This window comes from Bombina bombina, chromosome 2, assembly GCF_027579735.1.
Source record: "Bombina bombina isolate aBomBom1 chromosome 2, aBomBom1.pri, whole genome shotgun sequence".
NCBI classification, from domain to species: Eukaryota; Metazoa; Chordata; class Amphibia; order Anura; family Bombinatoridae; genus Bombina; species Bombina bombina.
The window spans coordinates 585,510,435-585,524,591 of NC_069500.1; the positions used below are offsets into that span (position 1 = coordinate 585,510,435).

The following is a 14,157-nucleotide window of genomic DNA, read 5'->3' on the forward strand; positions in this document are numbered from 1 at the left end:
GGCAGATTAGAGGTTAATAACTGTAGGGGTTTAGGGGTTAATAACTTTAGTATAGTGGCGGCGACGTTGGGGGTGGCAGATTAGGGGTTAATAAGTGTAGGTAGGTGGCGGCGATGTTGGGGGCGGCAGATTAGGGGTTAATAACTGTAATGTAGGTGGCGGCGACATTGGGGGCAGCAGATTAGGGGTTAATAAGTGTAGGTAGGTGGCGGTGATGTCGGGGGCGGCAGATTAGGGGTGTTTAGACTCAGGGTTTATGTTAGGGTGTTAGGTGTAAACATACGTTTTCTTTCCCCATAGGAATCAATGGGGCAGCGCTACGGAGCTTTACGCTCCATTATTGCAGGTGTTAGGCTTTTTTTTAGCTGGCTCTCCCCATTGATGTCTATGGGGAACTTGTGCATGAGCACGTAAAACCAGCTCAAAGCAGCGCTGGTATTTGAGTGCGGTATGGAGCTCAATTTTGCTCAACGCTGCAATATTGCCTGCTAACGCCGGGTTTTTGCAAACCTATAATAGCAGCACTATAGGGAGGTGAGCAGTGGCAATAACTTGCAAGTTAGCACCGAGCCGCTCATAACACAAAACAAGTAATCTAGCCGCTAGTCTAGTCAAAATTATGTTTAAAGAAATTGCATTAAAAAGGACTTAAAGATATGAGGTCTGGGGTAGCAAGTAGCTAAAAATATGAATAATCATATTTATGCAATATTCAGATTTAATAAGGTGTTTAACTGTGTATGTACTTTAAATATTTCACATTCCAATGTTCTTCACATAGGGGAATATGTTCTAAGATTAGGGGTTTGAATTCGCCAGGCAAACGTAGTATTTTTTTTTTTAGATCACTCTCACACTTAAATCCGGATGTGGTTCTCCTCCAAGAGACACACTGGAAAGAGGGAGATATCCCTAGACTTAAGTTGAACTTGCCTTGTATTCCTCCAAGGCAAGAGGGGTGGCTATCCTGATACACAGGCACCTGGCGTGTGAGATAACCTTCATAGAAAAAGACCCCCATGCCAGATACATAATATTAAAGTGTAAGCTCAACCAAATTTTTTTTATACCATAGCCTCTATATACCTTACTAATACTGGCCAGTGTAAGTACCTTCACAAAATCCTTAAATTGATAGATAGGTATGGGCAGGGCATAGTAATTATTGGTGGGGACTTCAATTTGGTATGGAACCCTCAATTAGACAAAAAGACAAATAGAACTAGCTCAGGAATTTCCCGTAGTGATAACCTCTCCCTCAAATTTAGGTCCCTCATGTTGAAATTCGGGCTCTATGATGTATGGAGAGCCTTCAACTCGCAGGACATAGACTTCACACACATCTCACATGTCCACTCAACTTACTCCAGGTTAGATTATATTTTTTCCCAAGCCCAAACCTTAGACCATGTTAGAAAAGTTAAAATTCACGTCTGCCCATGGTCAGACCATGATCAGGTTTCCCTTACTCTTAGCGAACCTACTGATAAACCAAGCCCTGCATCCTGGACCATGCCCCACACCTTACTTTCTGACGTCCCCTTTAGCAAAGAGTTTCGGAATTCCATGAGGGAATTAATTGAAATGAATGATAACCACTTAGTCTCTGATGATACTCTATGAGGAGCTTTGAAGGCCTCTATTAGAGGCTTGATTATTAAAAAACAGGATAGCTTACGGAAATCTCGGGGATTACCCCTATCACAAGCCTTTAGTGAATTCAAAAACTTGGAAGCTCAGAATCGCAGCTCTCCTACACCGACACAAACGGCCCATATCTGTGAACTGGAACTGAAATACACACAACAGCAACTTATTAAGACTAGGCAACTATTCTATTATAAGGGTAATAAAGCCGATACATTATTAGCCAATAGATTACGCCATAAAGAAAGCGCTTCTCGCATTCAAATGCTTAAGCATAAAGGCCAGTCCACTACCTTGCCCAGTCAGATAGGCTCTCTCTTTGACAAATATTATTAAGACCTTTACAATATTATGGATTCTGAGTTTCCCCCTGCCATGCCCTGGTTTATTATCAAGCAAATTCTTAAACAACTTAATCTCCCTACTTTGTCGATAGCCGACCAGGTTTCTCTGAGAGGCCCCAATTTCCCTATCCAAGGTTAAACAGGTAATTAGGCACCTTAAGCCGCTTAAGGCCCCAGGTCCTGATGACTTTCCCTCTTTGTTCTATAAAACAAACAGGGCTGAGTTATCCCCCCTGTTACAACGTTTTTTTCACACGGCTGGCTCGCAGGGCTCATTTCCAGGGAATTCCTAGAAGCCACTATTATAACAATCCCAAAGCCCAATTAGGATCCATGTTTATGATCCAGTTACAGGCCAATCTCACTCATAAACACAGATATTAAAATCTATTCAAAAATTTTAGCTAATAGAATCGCTACACTACTCCCCAATCTAATTAATGAAGACCAGGTGGGCTTAATCCCCAACCGAGAGGGGCCCGATAACACCAGGCGCTTGCTCAATATTGCTATGGAGGCCACCATACTAAATAAACCCTTCTTGATCCTATCATTGGATGCCGAGAAGGCATTTGATAGGGTCAGATGGGAATACCTCTGGGAGGTCCTGGAGGTATTTCGGTTCCCAGAGGAAATGCATTCCCATATACAAGCTCTGTACTCTTCTCCTTCAGCAGGGGTATGGGGTTTTGCTCTGCTCCATTTTCACTGTCCAACAGCACCCGTCAAGGCTGCTCTTTATCCCTTTCTTGTTCGCCTTGGCTATAGAACACCTTGCCGAACTCATCCGCTGGGAACCCTCTTTGGAAGGCATTACTTTACACGGTACTTCCCACAAAATCATGCTCTTTGTGGATGACTTCATCATTTTTTCCTCTTCCCCTAAAGATACTATCCCTCCGCTTCTGTCCCTTTTGAAACTCTTTGGTGATATGTCCTTCTACAAATTAAACCATACAAAAAACGAATTATATTCATGGGGGTTCCCCTCCGACTACATCCAAGACCTTGTAAAAACACACAATTTCTAGAGTAAAAAGGAAAACATCAAGCATTTAGGGATTTACATCTTAAACAACATTACTCAGCTTATCCATGACAATTATACCCCATTGTTATCTGAACTGCGTTCCCTGACCTCCAAGTGGAACCTTCAGACGTTGTCATGGTTGGGCAGGATTACTGCTCTCAAGATGTCATTCCTTCCAAAATTGACATATTTGTTTAGGTGCCTTCCACTTAGGCTTCCTAGGCACCTGCATTAATGCAGTTCCAGAGCGGGTTCACCAGATACATCTGGCGTGGGAAGCCAGCCAGAGTGGCTCATAAAGTTCTGCAGTTCCCTAAGTCCTTCAGGGGTATTGCGTTGCCCTCTATAATCAGATATTACGAAGCTGCTATGCTCACTCACATATCGCTTTGGGAATTATCAATCCCATTAGCAAATGGAGCACTCTGGAGCAGGCATCCTTGCCCAACCATGTTCATCTGCGGGATCTTATTTGGATCCCTCCTCACTGTTGGCGACACCTATACATCGACAATAAAGTAATTAAGCAATGCTTACTTATTTGGGACAAACTCAGGCATTACTCTGGGGTAGCACCACATCCATCACCCATTCACTCTATCACGGGCCTCCTTCTAGGTCTCCCTGACTACCACCCTAATACCTGGACTAACCTGGGGCTCACGAAGTTCAAGGACCTGCTGGTCCCCCAATCATCGAACTATTTCCCCCCCTTACCCAGCTTGTGGGATCTCAGGTAATCCCCCCCCAAGCTACATTTTGAATTTACACGATTTAAGAGCATACTTAGCTCCTGGGGATTCTCCCCTTCCACTCCCCTATATAAAAAGGGTACCTTGCATTCAAAATTCAGTGTGCGGCTGGTGACCACATAAAGAGGATTGTCTTTCTTGAAGAGCTGAAGATAGATAAAGAACGCAGCTACAAATGAAGATGGACCGCCGACAGGAAGAAGATGGAGCGCTGCCACCAGGATTAATCTTCGGTGAGTACCATCTTGGGGTTCAGTGTTACTTTTGTTTTGTTTTTTGAGGTGGTTTTTTTTCTAGATTAGGACTTTTTTTTTGTTTTTCACAAAAAGAGCTGGATCACTTTAGAGCAATGGCCTACAAAAGGTAATTTTAATGGTGGTTTGTAGTTTAGTTTTAGAATAGTTTTTTCATGTTGGGGTGTTTTTTTGGGGGGAGGTTAGAATAGGCATAACTTTTTTTTTGTAGTAGTATTTTTTTTTATTTTTTTTAATAGCAATGGTAGGATTTTAGTTTTAAATGGAAAGGTTAGATTCTTTTTTACTTTCTTGGGTAAGTCTTTATTTTTTTAAAGGTACTAAGATTTTTTTGGTCAAGGTAGGGTTAGTCTATTTTGGTTTAACTTAGGGGGTGTTAGATTAGGGGGTTTAGATGTTAGGGGGTTAATTTGAAATGGGGGCCAGCGGTTTAGGGGTTAATAGTGTAGTGGGTTACTTTGTGTTGGGGAGCTGGTGGTTTAGGGGTTAATAGTGTAGTGGGGACTTTGCGTTGGGCTATGTAGAGGTTTAGGGGTTATTCGAGTAGGGGTCTTATGGCAATTCCGGTTAGTGCACGAGTAGGGTTTTTTTTTCACTTTTTTTTCTCCATTGACTTCTTGTGGTGAATAGGTTATCTCCCACACAATATTGTAATTTCAGCTTATTGGGTGCGTCGGGTTAGCGCTGGAGCGATAACTTTTTACTTTCAACTCATAATACCATCACAACTTGATGCACGCAAACAGTTTACTGCTAGTGCAGTTAGCACTATAGCGAAATTGCTAAATAGCACTCCAGTCGTAATCTAGCCCTATGTGTATAAAAAATGAATTCAGTCTCCAGTGGGATTAGAACATGATTGTTTACATTGGGTTGAGAAATCAGAACTAAAACTTAGAATTTAGAGTTTTTAAATCACACCTTGTTAATTACAATGTGATCAATTAATTAATAGAGATGAATAAAGATGTTTATAGTGCGTTGTATTACACTGCATATTGCATATCTATTAAGTGCTTTTATATAATGAAATGCTTATTTACAATGTAAATGTTCTTTTACAGCAATGATATAAAATTGTCTTTCTTTGGCAGGCTATTACGGTGAGGGTATAAATGCTATCATTGTGTTTGCTGCCTGTTTTCTGCCTGACAGCAGCCGAGCTGACTACAACTATGTCATGGAAAACCTTTTTCTGTGAGTGCTAATAAAAACTGTTTTCCTCTCTGTCCTTATGTGTTGTCTGCAGGGCTTTGGCAAAGCCTATGTGAAAACATATGGCATCAGCTTTTGTTGGACAAAGAGAGCTCTGTTTCATGCTGGAGACAATACTTATCATGGTGTAGCTTGCTTTAGTTTCACTCTTTAAAAAAAAGAGTTTGTTTCCGCTATTCTCACTCTCATTTGTTCAAATCATAAACAATGCAAAACATATATTGCTTTGTTTAATAGAACCAATAAAGCAGCATAATAAAAACTGAAGTCAAATACCAAAATGATTATGAAAAACTAAAATGGACAGTTTTACTGTATATTCAAGGAAATATTTACACTCTGTTGAGTGTGACAGTAATCCGGTCATATTGTTTATCTCCATGCATCTGTAAACACAGCTTTCTGACAATTCACAGTCAATGGTTCCATTTTACTTTTAACAGTGAACAAAGATATGTGATTGGCATAACAACAAAATAATGACGCTATTCTCCATATCAGTAATTGAAAACAAAAGTTTCAAATAAGAGCTTGCCTATTACTTGCACATAATTGTAAATTGTTATCAAATGTCATTACATTAAAGTTGGTCTTTGATCTGTTATAATCAGGTAGTACAACTAATAGTATTATATAAATATATGGTTTGATTCATCATACTTGTTAATCCTCTTTTCCAAAGACCTGAAATATAAGTATACACGTATGTAACATATCCTGATTATATAAACCACAAGAATGTATATTTTGTCAAAACTCTCAAAAAGCCTAAAGCTATTTAGCAGTTATTTTAACCCAGATTGGAGATAAACCAGATTTATTTTTCATGGTTCAGATATTGCATAGGATTTAAAAAAAAAAAAAAAAAAAAAAAAAAAACCTTGACTGTTGACTTTTTTGATGAATTTGCTTCCTTGTTTCCTTTTCTTGATATTTGTTGAAACATCTCATTTACATAAGTAAGGCTCAGAAGCATTCAGGTGTATTGAGAACTATATTGTATCAATATAAAGCAATGTAAAGCAATGTTATACAAGCAACCTATAGAGGGAGCTCTAGTTCCCCAATGCTCAAAGCATTGTCACATTAGCACTATAATGCGATTGCATGCATAGCAAATACATATAGGTGTTCTATGGATGTTCCATGGGAGTAACCTGTATAACAATGAGGAACCTTAGCAGGTATGTTCTAACACTAGCTTAGGTTAATATTTTCACACATAGATGTCTCACCACCTTTTCTGTGGCAAGATCAGCAATTGTAAGAAATATACAGCATATACTGTGAAACTCAGTTTGCATATAAATTTAAACTATTACAAGGACTAATCTATTTATATACACAGTATAAGGTAGATTACAAGTGGAGCACTAATTTATCGCATGCCCGCAAACGGGCAATTAACGCTTCTAAAATTAACCAGAGATCAGATCTCTGGTTAATTTTATAAATGTGCCCCAATTGCCCCCAAAATACAGTGTAGTGTATTTTATTAGAAAATAAAAAATGTAGCATTTTTATTTTTTAATAAAATTACTGCTCTAGGCAGTATTTTGGGTGTAAAGTTGGCGAGTCTGGGGTGCTAGAAAAAAACCCAGCACTGAAATGTGCTTTTGCATTGCAGTCTATGGGAACTGTTTGTTCCCAGTAAATATATATGTATATGCTTATATACATATATATTTATGTGTTATTATGTGTATATACCCATATAAACACATACATATATATGTATATAATCATAAACATATATATTTAATATTGCTGCCATCTCTGCGCTACTTACCCGTTTCGCTGTGCTTAGGTTCTGTGTCGTCTGTGATGGCATCAGAATGAGGCTCCCATTGGAGCCTATGGAAACGTGCTCTCGTGAGAGTAATGCTTCCCAACAATGCGAATGCGAGCTCACATTCACATTGCTGATAATTTGTATTACTCAGTGGTGTACAAATATTGCTTTCATGAAAGCGATATTTAGCGATTCACTTGTAATCCAGCCCTATATGTTGTGTAAATATGTCTTGAAAACATGCCCCTTCCGCACTGCTCAGAAAGTTAAAGGGCAGCGAACACTTTCCTTTCCTATGGAAGTCAGATCGCCACTCATATAATACAGCTTTTTAGTTTAGAATATTTAGCCTAGCCGGAGCTTTGCAAGACTGAAACTAGCATTTCTCTGTGAACCCGGTAATGTTTAGAACATCAGGTAAACTAATCTAATGAACCTGATAATTGTTTAATAAAGAGGATATTTTGAACACAAACTGAGAATGCATCTATCTTTATGTAGAATGCATCCAAACGGTCGGTACTTGTAAGTGAAGGCAGAGTTGTGTGCTTTCCCTGCTGTCATTCAGCATTGCCTGCTGCAGCCTCCTGCTACAGGTTGCTTTTATAACATGGTTAAACACACTGCTCCCACATAGTGCTTATGACACATGCACTCCCCTAAGCCTGCATCAGTATGTCCTTATAGAGGCTAAATCAAAAAAGGGTACCGAGAGAAAAAGGTAAATTTAATAATTAAAGTAAACTGGATTTATTTTGATTACAAAAGTATAATAGTAATTTCCATATTGTTTTATTAAAGGGACATAAAAGTAAAACAAATGAAAGTGCATTCCTGTTACTTAGCCTACCTATGTGTGCTTTTCAACAAAGGATACAAAGAAAACAAAGTCAATTTGATAACAGAAGGGAATTTAAAGTGCCTTATCTGATTCATGAAAGTTTCATTGTTATTTTCATGTCCCTTAAAGGATAGGAGAAAACTATTACATTTGTAACAAAAAAGGCAATTATGTTCTTTGTTGAGATAACCTTACTACACCATTTCATCCTCCATGTTATTTTGTCAATTTAAAATTGAACAAATTGTTTTTAATTTAATACTAGATAATGAAGAGATCTTTTTTATTTCTTTTTATATTTTTAAACAAAAATGTTGAAATGTTCTGTGAGATAATGTGATAGTCACAGACGAAGCAGGAATACATCCATTTTATATGAAAATAAAAAGTTAGAAAGGGCAATCATTTTATTTATTTTCTGTTTCAACATAACATAATCTACTGCCAGTGCACTGAATTCCTCATATCAAACATGCATATACGCATTGAAAAAACACATTGAAAAAAATCCCATGTACCTATAACTAAAGCTAATTTCTCTTGTAAGGTGTATCCAGTCCACGGATCATCCATTACTTGTGGGATATTCTCATTCCCAACAGGAAGTTGCAAGAGGACACCCACAGCAGAGCTGTTATATAGCTCCTCCCCTAACTGCCATATCCAGTCATTCTCTTGCAACTCTCAACACGCATGGAGGTAGTAAGAGAGAGTGGTGAAATATAGTTAGTTTTTTATCTTCAATCAAAAGTTTGTTATTTTTAAATGGTACCGGAGTTGTACTATTTTATCCCAGGCAATAAATAGAAGAAGAATCTGCCTGAGTTTTCTATGATCTTAGCAGGTTGTAACTAAGATCCATTGCTGTTCTCACATATGTCTGAGGAGAGAGGTAACTTCAGCGGGAGAATGGCGTGCAGGTTACTCTGCTATGAGGTATGTGCAGTTACAATTTTTTCTAGAAATGGAAAATACTAGAAAATGCTGCTGATACCGGATTAATGTAAGTTAAGCCTGAATACAGTGATTTAATAGCGACTGGTATCATGCTTACTCTCAGGGGTAATACCCTTATAAAATTGCAATATAAAGCGTTTGCTGGCATGTTTAAGCTTTTTTATATATGCTTTGGTGATAAAACTTTATTGGGGCCTAGTTTTTTCCACATGGCTGGCTTAAATTTTGCCTAGAAACAGTTCCCTGAGGCTTTCCACTGTTGTAGTATGAGTGGGAGGGGCCTATTTTAGCGTTTTTTTGCGCAGTTAAAATTACAGACTGAGACATCCAGCTTCCCTCAGAAGTCCCCTGAATGCTATAGAACATCTCTAAAGGGCTCAAAGGCTTTCCAAAGTCGTTTATTGGGGAAGGTAGGGCCACTCAGAGCTGTGGCAGTTTGTTGTGACTGTTAAAAAACGTCTATATCGTTTTTTTGATCCGTTTTTTGAACTAAGGTGTTAATCATCCATTTGCAAGTGGGTGCAATGCTCTGTTAGCTTATTACATACACTGTAAAAATTTTGTTTGATTTACTGCCTTTTTTCACTGTTTTTCAAATTTTGACAAAATTTGTTTCTCTTATAGGCACAGTACCGTTTTTTATATTTGCTTGTTAACTTGATTTAAAGTGTTTTCCAAGCTTGCTAGTCTCATTGCTAGTCTGTACAAACATGTCTGACATAGAGGAAACTCCTTGTTCATTATGTTTAAAAGCCATGGTGGAACCCCCTCTTAGAATGTGTACCAAATGTACTGATTTCACTTTAAGCAATAAAGATCATATTTTGTCTTTAAAAAATTTATCACCAGAGGAATCTGACGAGGGGGAAGTTATGCCGACTAACTTTCCCCACGTTTCAGATCCTTTGACTCCCGCTCAAGGGACTCACGCTCAAATGGCGCAAATATATCTAGGGCGCCCATAGCGATTACTTTACAAGACATGGCGGCAGTCATGGATAATACACTGTCAGCGGTATTAGCCAGACTACCTGAATTTAGAGGTAAGCGAGATAGCTCTGGGGTTAGACGAAATGCAGAGCATACTGACGCTTTAAGAACCATGTCTGATACTGCCTCACAATATGTAGAAGCTGAGGAAGGAGAGCTTCAGTCTGTGGGTGATGTTTCTGACTCAGGAAAGATGCCTGATTCTGATATTTCTACATTTAAATTTAAGCTTGAACACCTCCGCGTGTTGCTCAGGGAGGTTTTAGCTGCTCTGAATGACTGTGATACAATTGCAGTGCCAGAGAAATTGTGTAGACTGGATAAATACTATGCAGTGTCGGTGTGTACTGATGTTTTTCCAATACCTAAAAGGTTTACAGAAATTATTAATAAGGAATGGGATAGACTAGGTGTGCCGTTCTCTCCCCCTCCTATTTTTAGAAAAATGTTTCCAATAGACGCCACCACACGGGACTTATGGCAGACAGTTCCTAAGGTGGAGGGAGCAGTTTCTACTTTAGCAAAGCGTACTACTATCCCTGTTGAGGACAGTTGTTCTTTTTTAGATCCAATGGATAAAAAATTAGAAGGTTACCTTAAGAAAATATTTGTTCAACAAGGTTTTATCCTACAGCCCCTTGCATGCATTGCTCCTGTCACTGCTGCTGCGGCGTTCTGGTTTGAGTCTCTGGAAGAGGCTTTACAGGTAGCGACTCCATTGGATGATATACTTGGCAAGCTTAGAGCACTTAAGCTAGCCAATTCTTTTGTTTCTGATGCCATTGTTCATTTGACTAAACTAACGGCTAAGAATTCTGGTTTTGCTATACAGGCGCGCAGGGCGCTATGGCTTAAATCATGGTCAGCTGACGTGACTTCAAAATCTAAGCTACTTAACATTCCCTTCAAGGGGCAGACCCTATTCGGGCCTGGTTTGAAGGAGATTATTGCTGATATCACTGGAGGAAAAGGTCATGCCCTTCCTCAGGACAGGTTCAAACAGTCTAATTTTCGTGCCTTTTGAAACTTTAAGGCAGGTGCGGCATCAACTTCCTCTAATGCAAAACAAGAGGGAACTTTTGCTCAGTCCAAGATTGTCTGGAGACCAAACCAGACCTGGAACAAAGGTAAGCAGGCCAAAAAGCCTGTTGCTGCCTCTAAGACAGCATGAAGGAACGGCCCCCTATCCGGTAATGGATCTAGTAGGGGGCAGACTTTCACTCTTTTCCCAGGCGTGGGCAAGAGATGTCCAGGATCCCTGGGCGTTGGAAATTATATCCCTGGACTTCAAAGCTTCCCCCCAAAAGGGAGATTTCACCTTTCACAATTATCTGCAAACCAGATAAAGAGAGAGGCATTCTTACACTGTGTACGAGACCTCCTAGTTATGGGAGTGATCCATCCAGTTTCAAAGGAGGAACAGGGATAGGGTTTTTACTCAAATCTGTTTGTGGTTCCCGAAAAAGAGGGAACCTTCAGACCAATTTTGGATCTAAAGATCTTAAACAAATTCCTCAGAGTTCCATCATTCAAGATGGAAACTATTCGTACCATCCTACCTATGATCCAGGAGGGTCAATATATGATTACAGTGGATCTAAAGGATGCTTATCTTCACATTCCGATACACAAAGATCATCATCGGTTTCTCAGGTTTGCCTTTCTAGACAGGCATTACCAGTTTGTAGCTCTTCCCTTTAGATTAGCTACAGCCCCAAGAATCTTTACGAAGTTGCTAGGGTCGCTTCTGGTGGTCCTAAGGCCACGAGACATAGCAGTGGCCCCTTATTTAGACGACATCCTGATACAGGTGTCAAACTTCCAAATTGCCAAGTCTCATACGGACGTAGTACTGGCATTTCTGAGATCGCATGGGTGGAAAGTGAACGAGCAAAAGAGTTCGCTATCCCCGCTCACAAGAGTTTCCTTCCTAGGGACTAGAACTAGGGACTAGGGATAGATTCTGTAGAAATGAAAATTTACCTGACGGAGTCCAGGTTATCAAAGCTTCTAAATTCCTGCCGTGTTCTTCATTCCATTCCGCGCCCTTCGGTGGCTCAGTGCATGGAAGTAATCGGCTTAATGGTAGCGGCAATGGACATAGTGCCGTTTGCACGCCTACATCTCAGACCGCTGCAACTATGCATGCTCAGTCAGTGGAACGGAGATTACACAGATTTGTCCCCTCTACTAAATCTGGATCAAGAGACCAGGGATTCTCTTCTCTGGTGGCTATCTCGGGTCCATCTGTCCAAAGGTATGACCTTTCGCAGGCCAGATTGGACAATTGTAACAACAGATGCCAGCCTTCTAGGTTGGGGTGCAGTCTGGAACTCCCTGAAGGCTCAGGGATCGTGGACTCAGGATTAGACACTCCTTCCCATAAATATTCTGGAACTGAGAGCGATATTCAATGCTCTTCAGGCTTGGCCTCAGTTAGCAACTCTGAGGTACATCAGATTTCAGTCGGACAACATCACGACTGTGGCTTACATCAACCATCAAGGGGGAACAAGAAGTTCCCTAGCGATGTTAGAAGTCTCAAAGATAATTCGCTGGGCAGAGACTCACTCTTGCCACCTATCAGCTATCCATATCCCAGGTGTAGAGAACTGGGAGGCGGATTTTCTAAGTCGTCAGACTTTTCATTCGGGAGAGTGGGAACTCCATCCGGAGGTGTTTGCACAATTGATTCATCGTTGGGGCAAACCAGAACTGGATCTCATGGCATCTCGCCAGAACGCCAAGCTTCCTTGTTACGGATCCAGGTCCAGGGATCCCAAGGCAACGCTAATAGATGCTCTAGCAGCACCCTGGTCTTTCAACCTGTCTTATGTGTTTCCACCGTTTCCTCTGCTCCCTCGACTGATTGCCAAGGTCAAGCAGGAGAGAGCATCAGTGATTTTGATAGCGCCTGCGTGGCCATGCAGGACCTGGTATGCAGATCTGGTGGACATGTCATCCTTTCCACCATGGACTCTGCCTCTGAGACAGGACCTTCTACATCAGGGTCCTTTCAACCATCCAAATCTGATTTCTCTGAGACTGACTGCCTGGAGATTGAACGCTTGATTTTATCAAAGCGTGGCTTCTCCGAGTCAGTCATTGATACCTTAATACATGCACGAAAACCTGTCACCAGGAAAATTTACCATAAAATATGGCGTACATATCTTTATTGGTGTGAATCCAAGGGTTACTCATAGAGTAAGGTCAGGATTCCCAGGATATTATCTTTTCTCCAAGATGGTTTGGAAAAAGGATTGTCGGCTAGTTCCTTAAAAGGACAGATTTCTGCTCTGTCTATTCTTTTACACAAGCGTCTGGCAGATGTTCCAGACGTTCAGGCATTTTGTCAAGCTTTGGTTAGAATCAAGCCTGTGTTTAAACCTCTTGCTCCTCCATGGAGCTTAAATTTGGTTCTTAAGGTTCTTCAAGGAGTTCCGTTTGAACCTCTTCATTCCATAGATATCAAACTTTTGTCTCGGAAAGTTCTGTTTTTGGTAGCTATTTCCTCGGCTCGTAGAGTCTCCGAGTTATCTGCTTTACAATGTGATTCTCCTTATCTGATCTTCCATACGGATAAGGTAGTCCTACGTACCAAACCTGGGTTTTTACCTAAGGTGGTATCTAACAAGAATATCAATCAAGAGATTGTTGTTCCATCCTTGTGTCCTAATCCTTCTTCAAAGAAGGAACGTCTATTACACAATCTGGACGTGGTTCGTGCTTTAAAGTTTTACTTACAAGCTACTAAAGATTTTCGTCAAACATCTGCTTTGTTTGTTGTCTACTCTGGACAGAGGAGAGGTCAAAAGGCTTCGGCAACCTCTCTTTCTTTTTGGCTAAGAAGCATAATCCGCTTAGCCTATGAGACTGCTGGCCAGCAGCCTCCTGAAAGGATTACAGCTCATTCTACTAGAGTTGTGGCTTCCACTTGGGCCTTTAAAAATGAGTCTTCTGTTGAACAGATTTGCAAGGCGGCGACTTAGTCTTCACTTCATACTTTTTCAAAATTCTACAAATTTGATACTTTTGCTTCTTCGGAGGCTATTTTTGGGAGAAAGGTTTTACAGGCAGTGGTACCTTCCGTTTAAGTACCTGCCTTGTCGCTCCCTTCATCCGTGTACTTTAGCTTTGGTATTGGTATCCCACAAGTAATGGATGATCCGTGGACTGGATACACCTTACAAGAGAAAACACAATTTATGCTTACCTGATAAATTTATTTCTCTTGTGGTGTATCCAGTCCACGGCCCGCCCTGTCGTTTTAAGCCAGGTCATTTTTTCATTTAAACTACAGTCACCACTGCACCCTATGGTTTCTCCTTTCGC

At 40.4% G+C, this 14,157-nt stretch overlaps 1 protein-coding gene across 1 annotated transcript in view; it reads left to right on the forward strand.

Moving 5' to 3' along the window:
• PRUNE2 (prune homolog 2 with BCH domain) overlaps positions 1-14,157 on the forward strand; it is a 185,282-nt gene that overhangs the window by 111,300 nt on the left and 59,825 nt on the right. Inside the window, exon 4 of the mRNA XM_053702485.1 lies at positions 5,122-5,224. Within this exon, the coding sequence (XP_053558460.1) occupies positions 5,122-5,224 (103 nt within the window). The remainder of the gene's footprint in view (positions 1-5,121; positions 5,225-14,157) is intronic.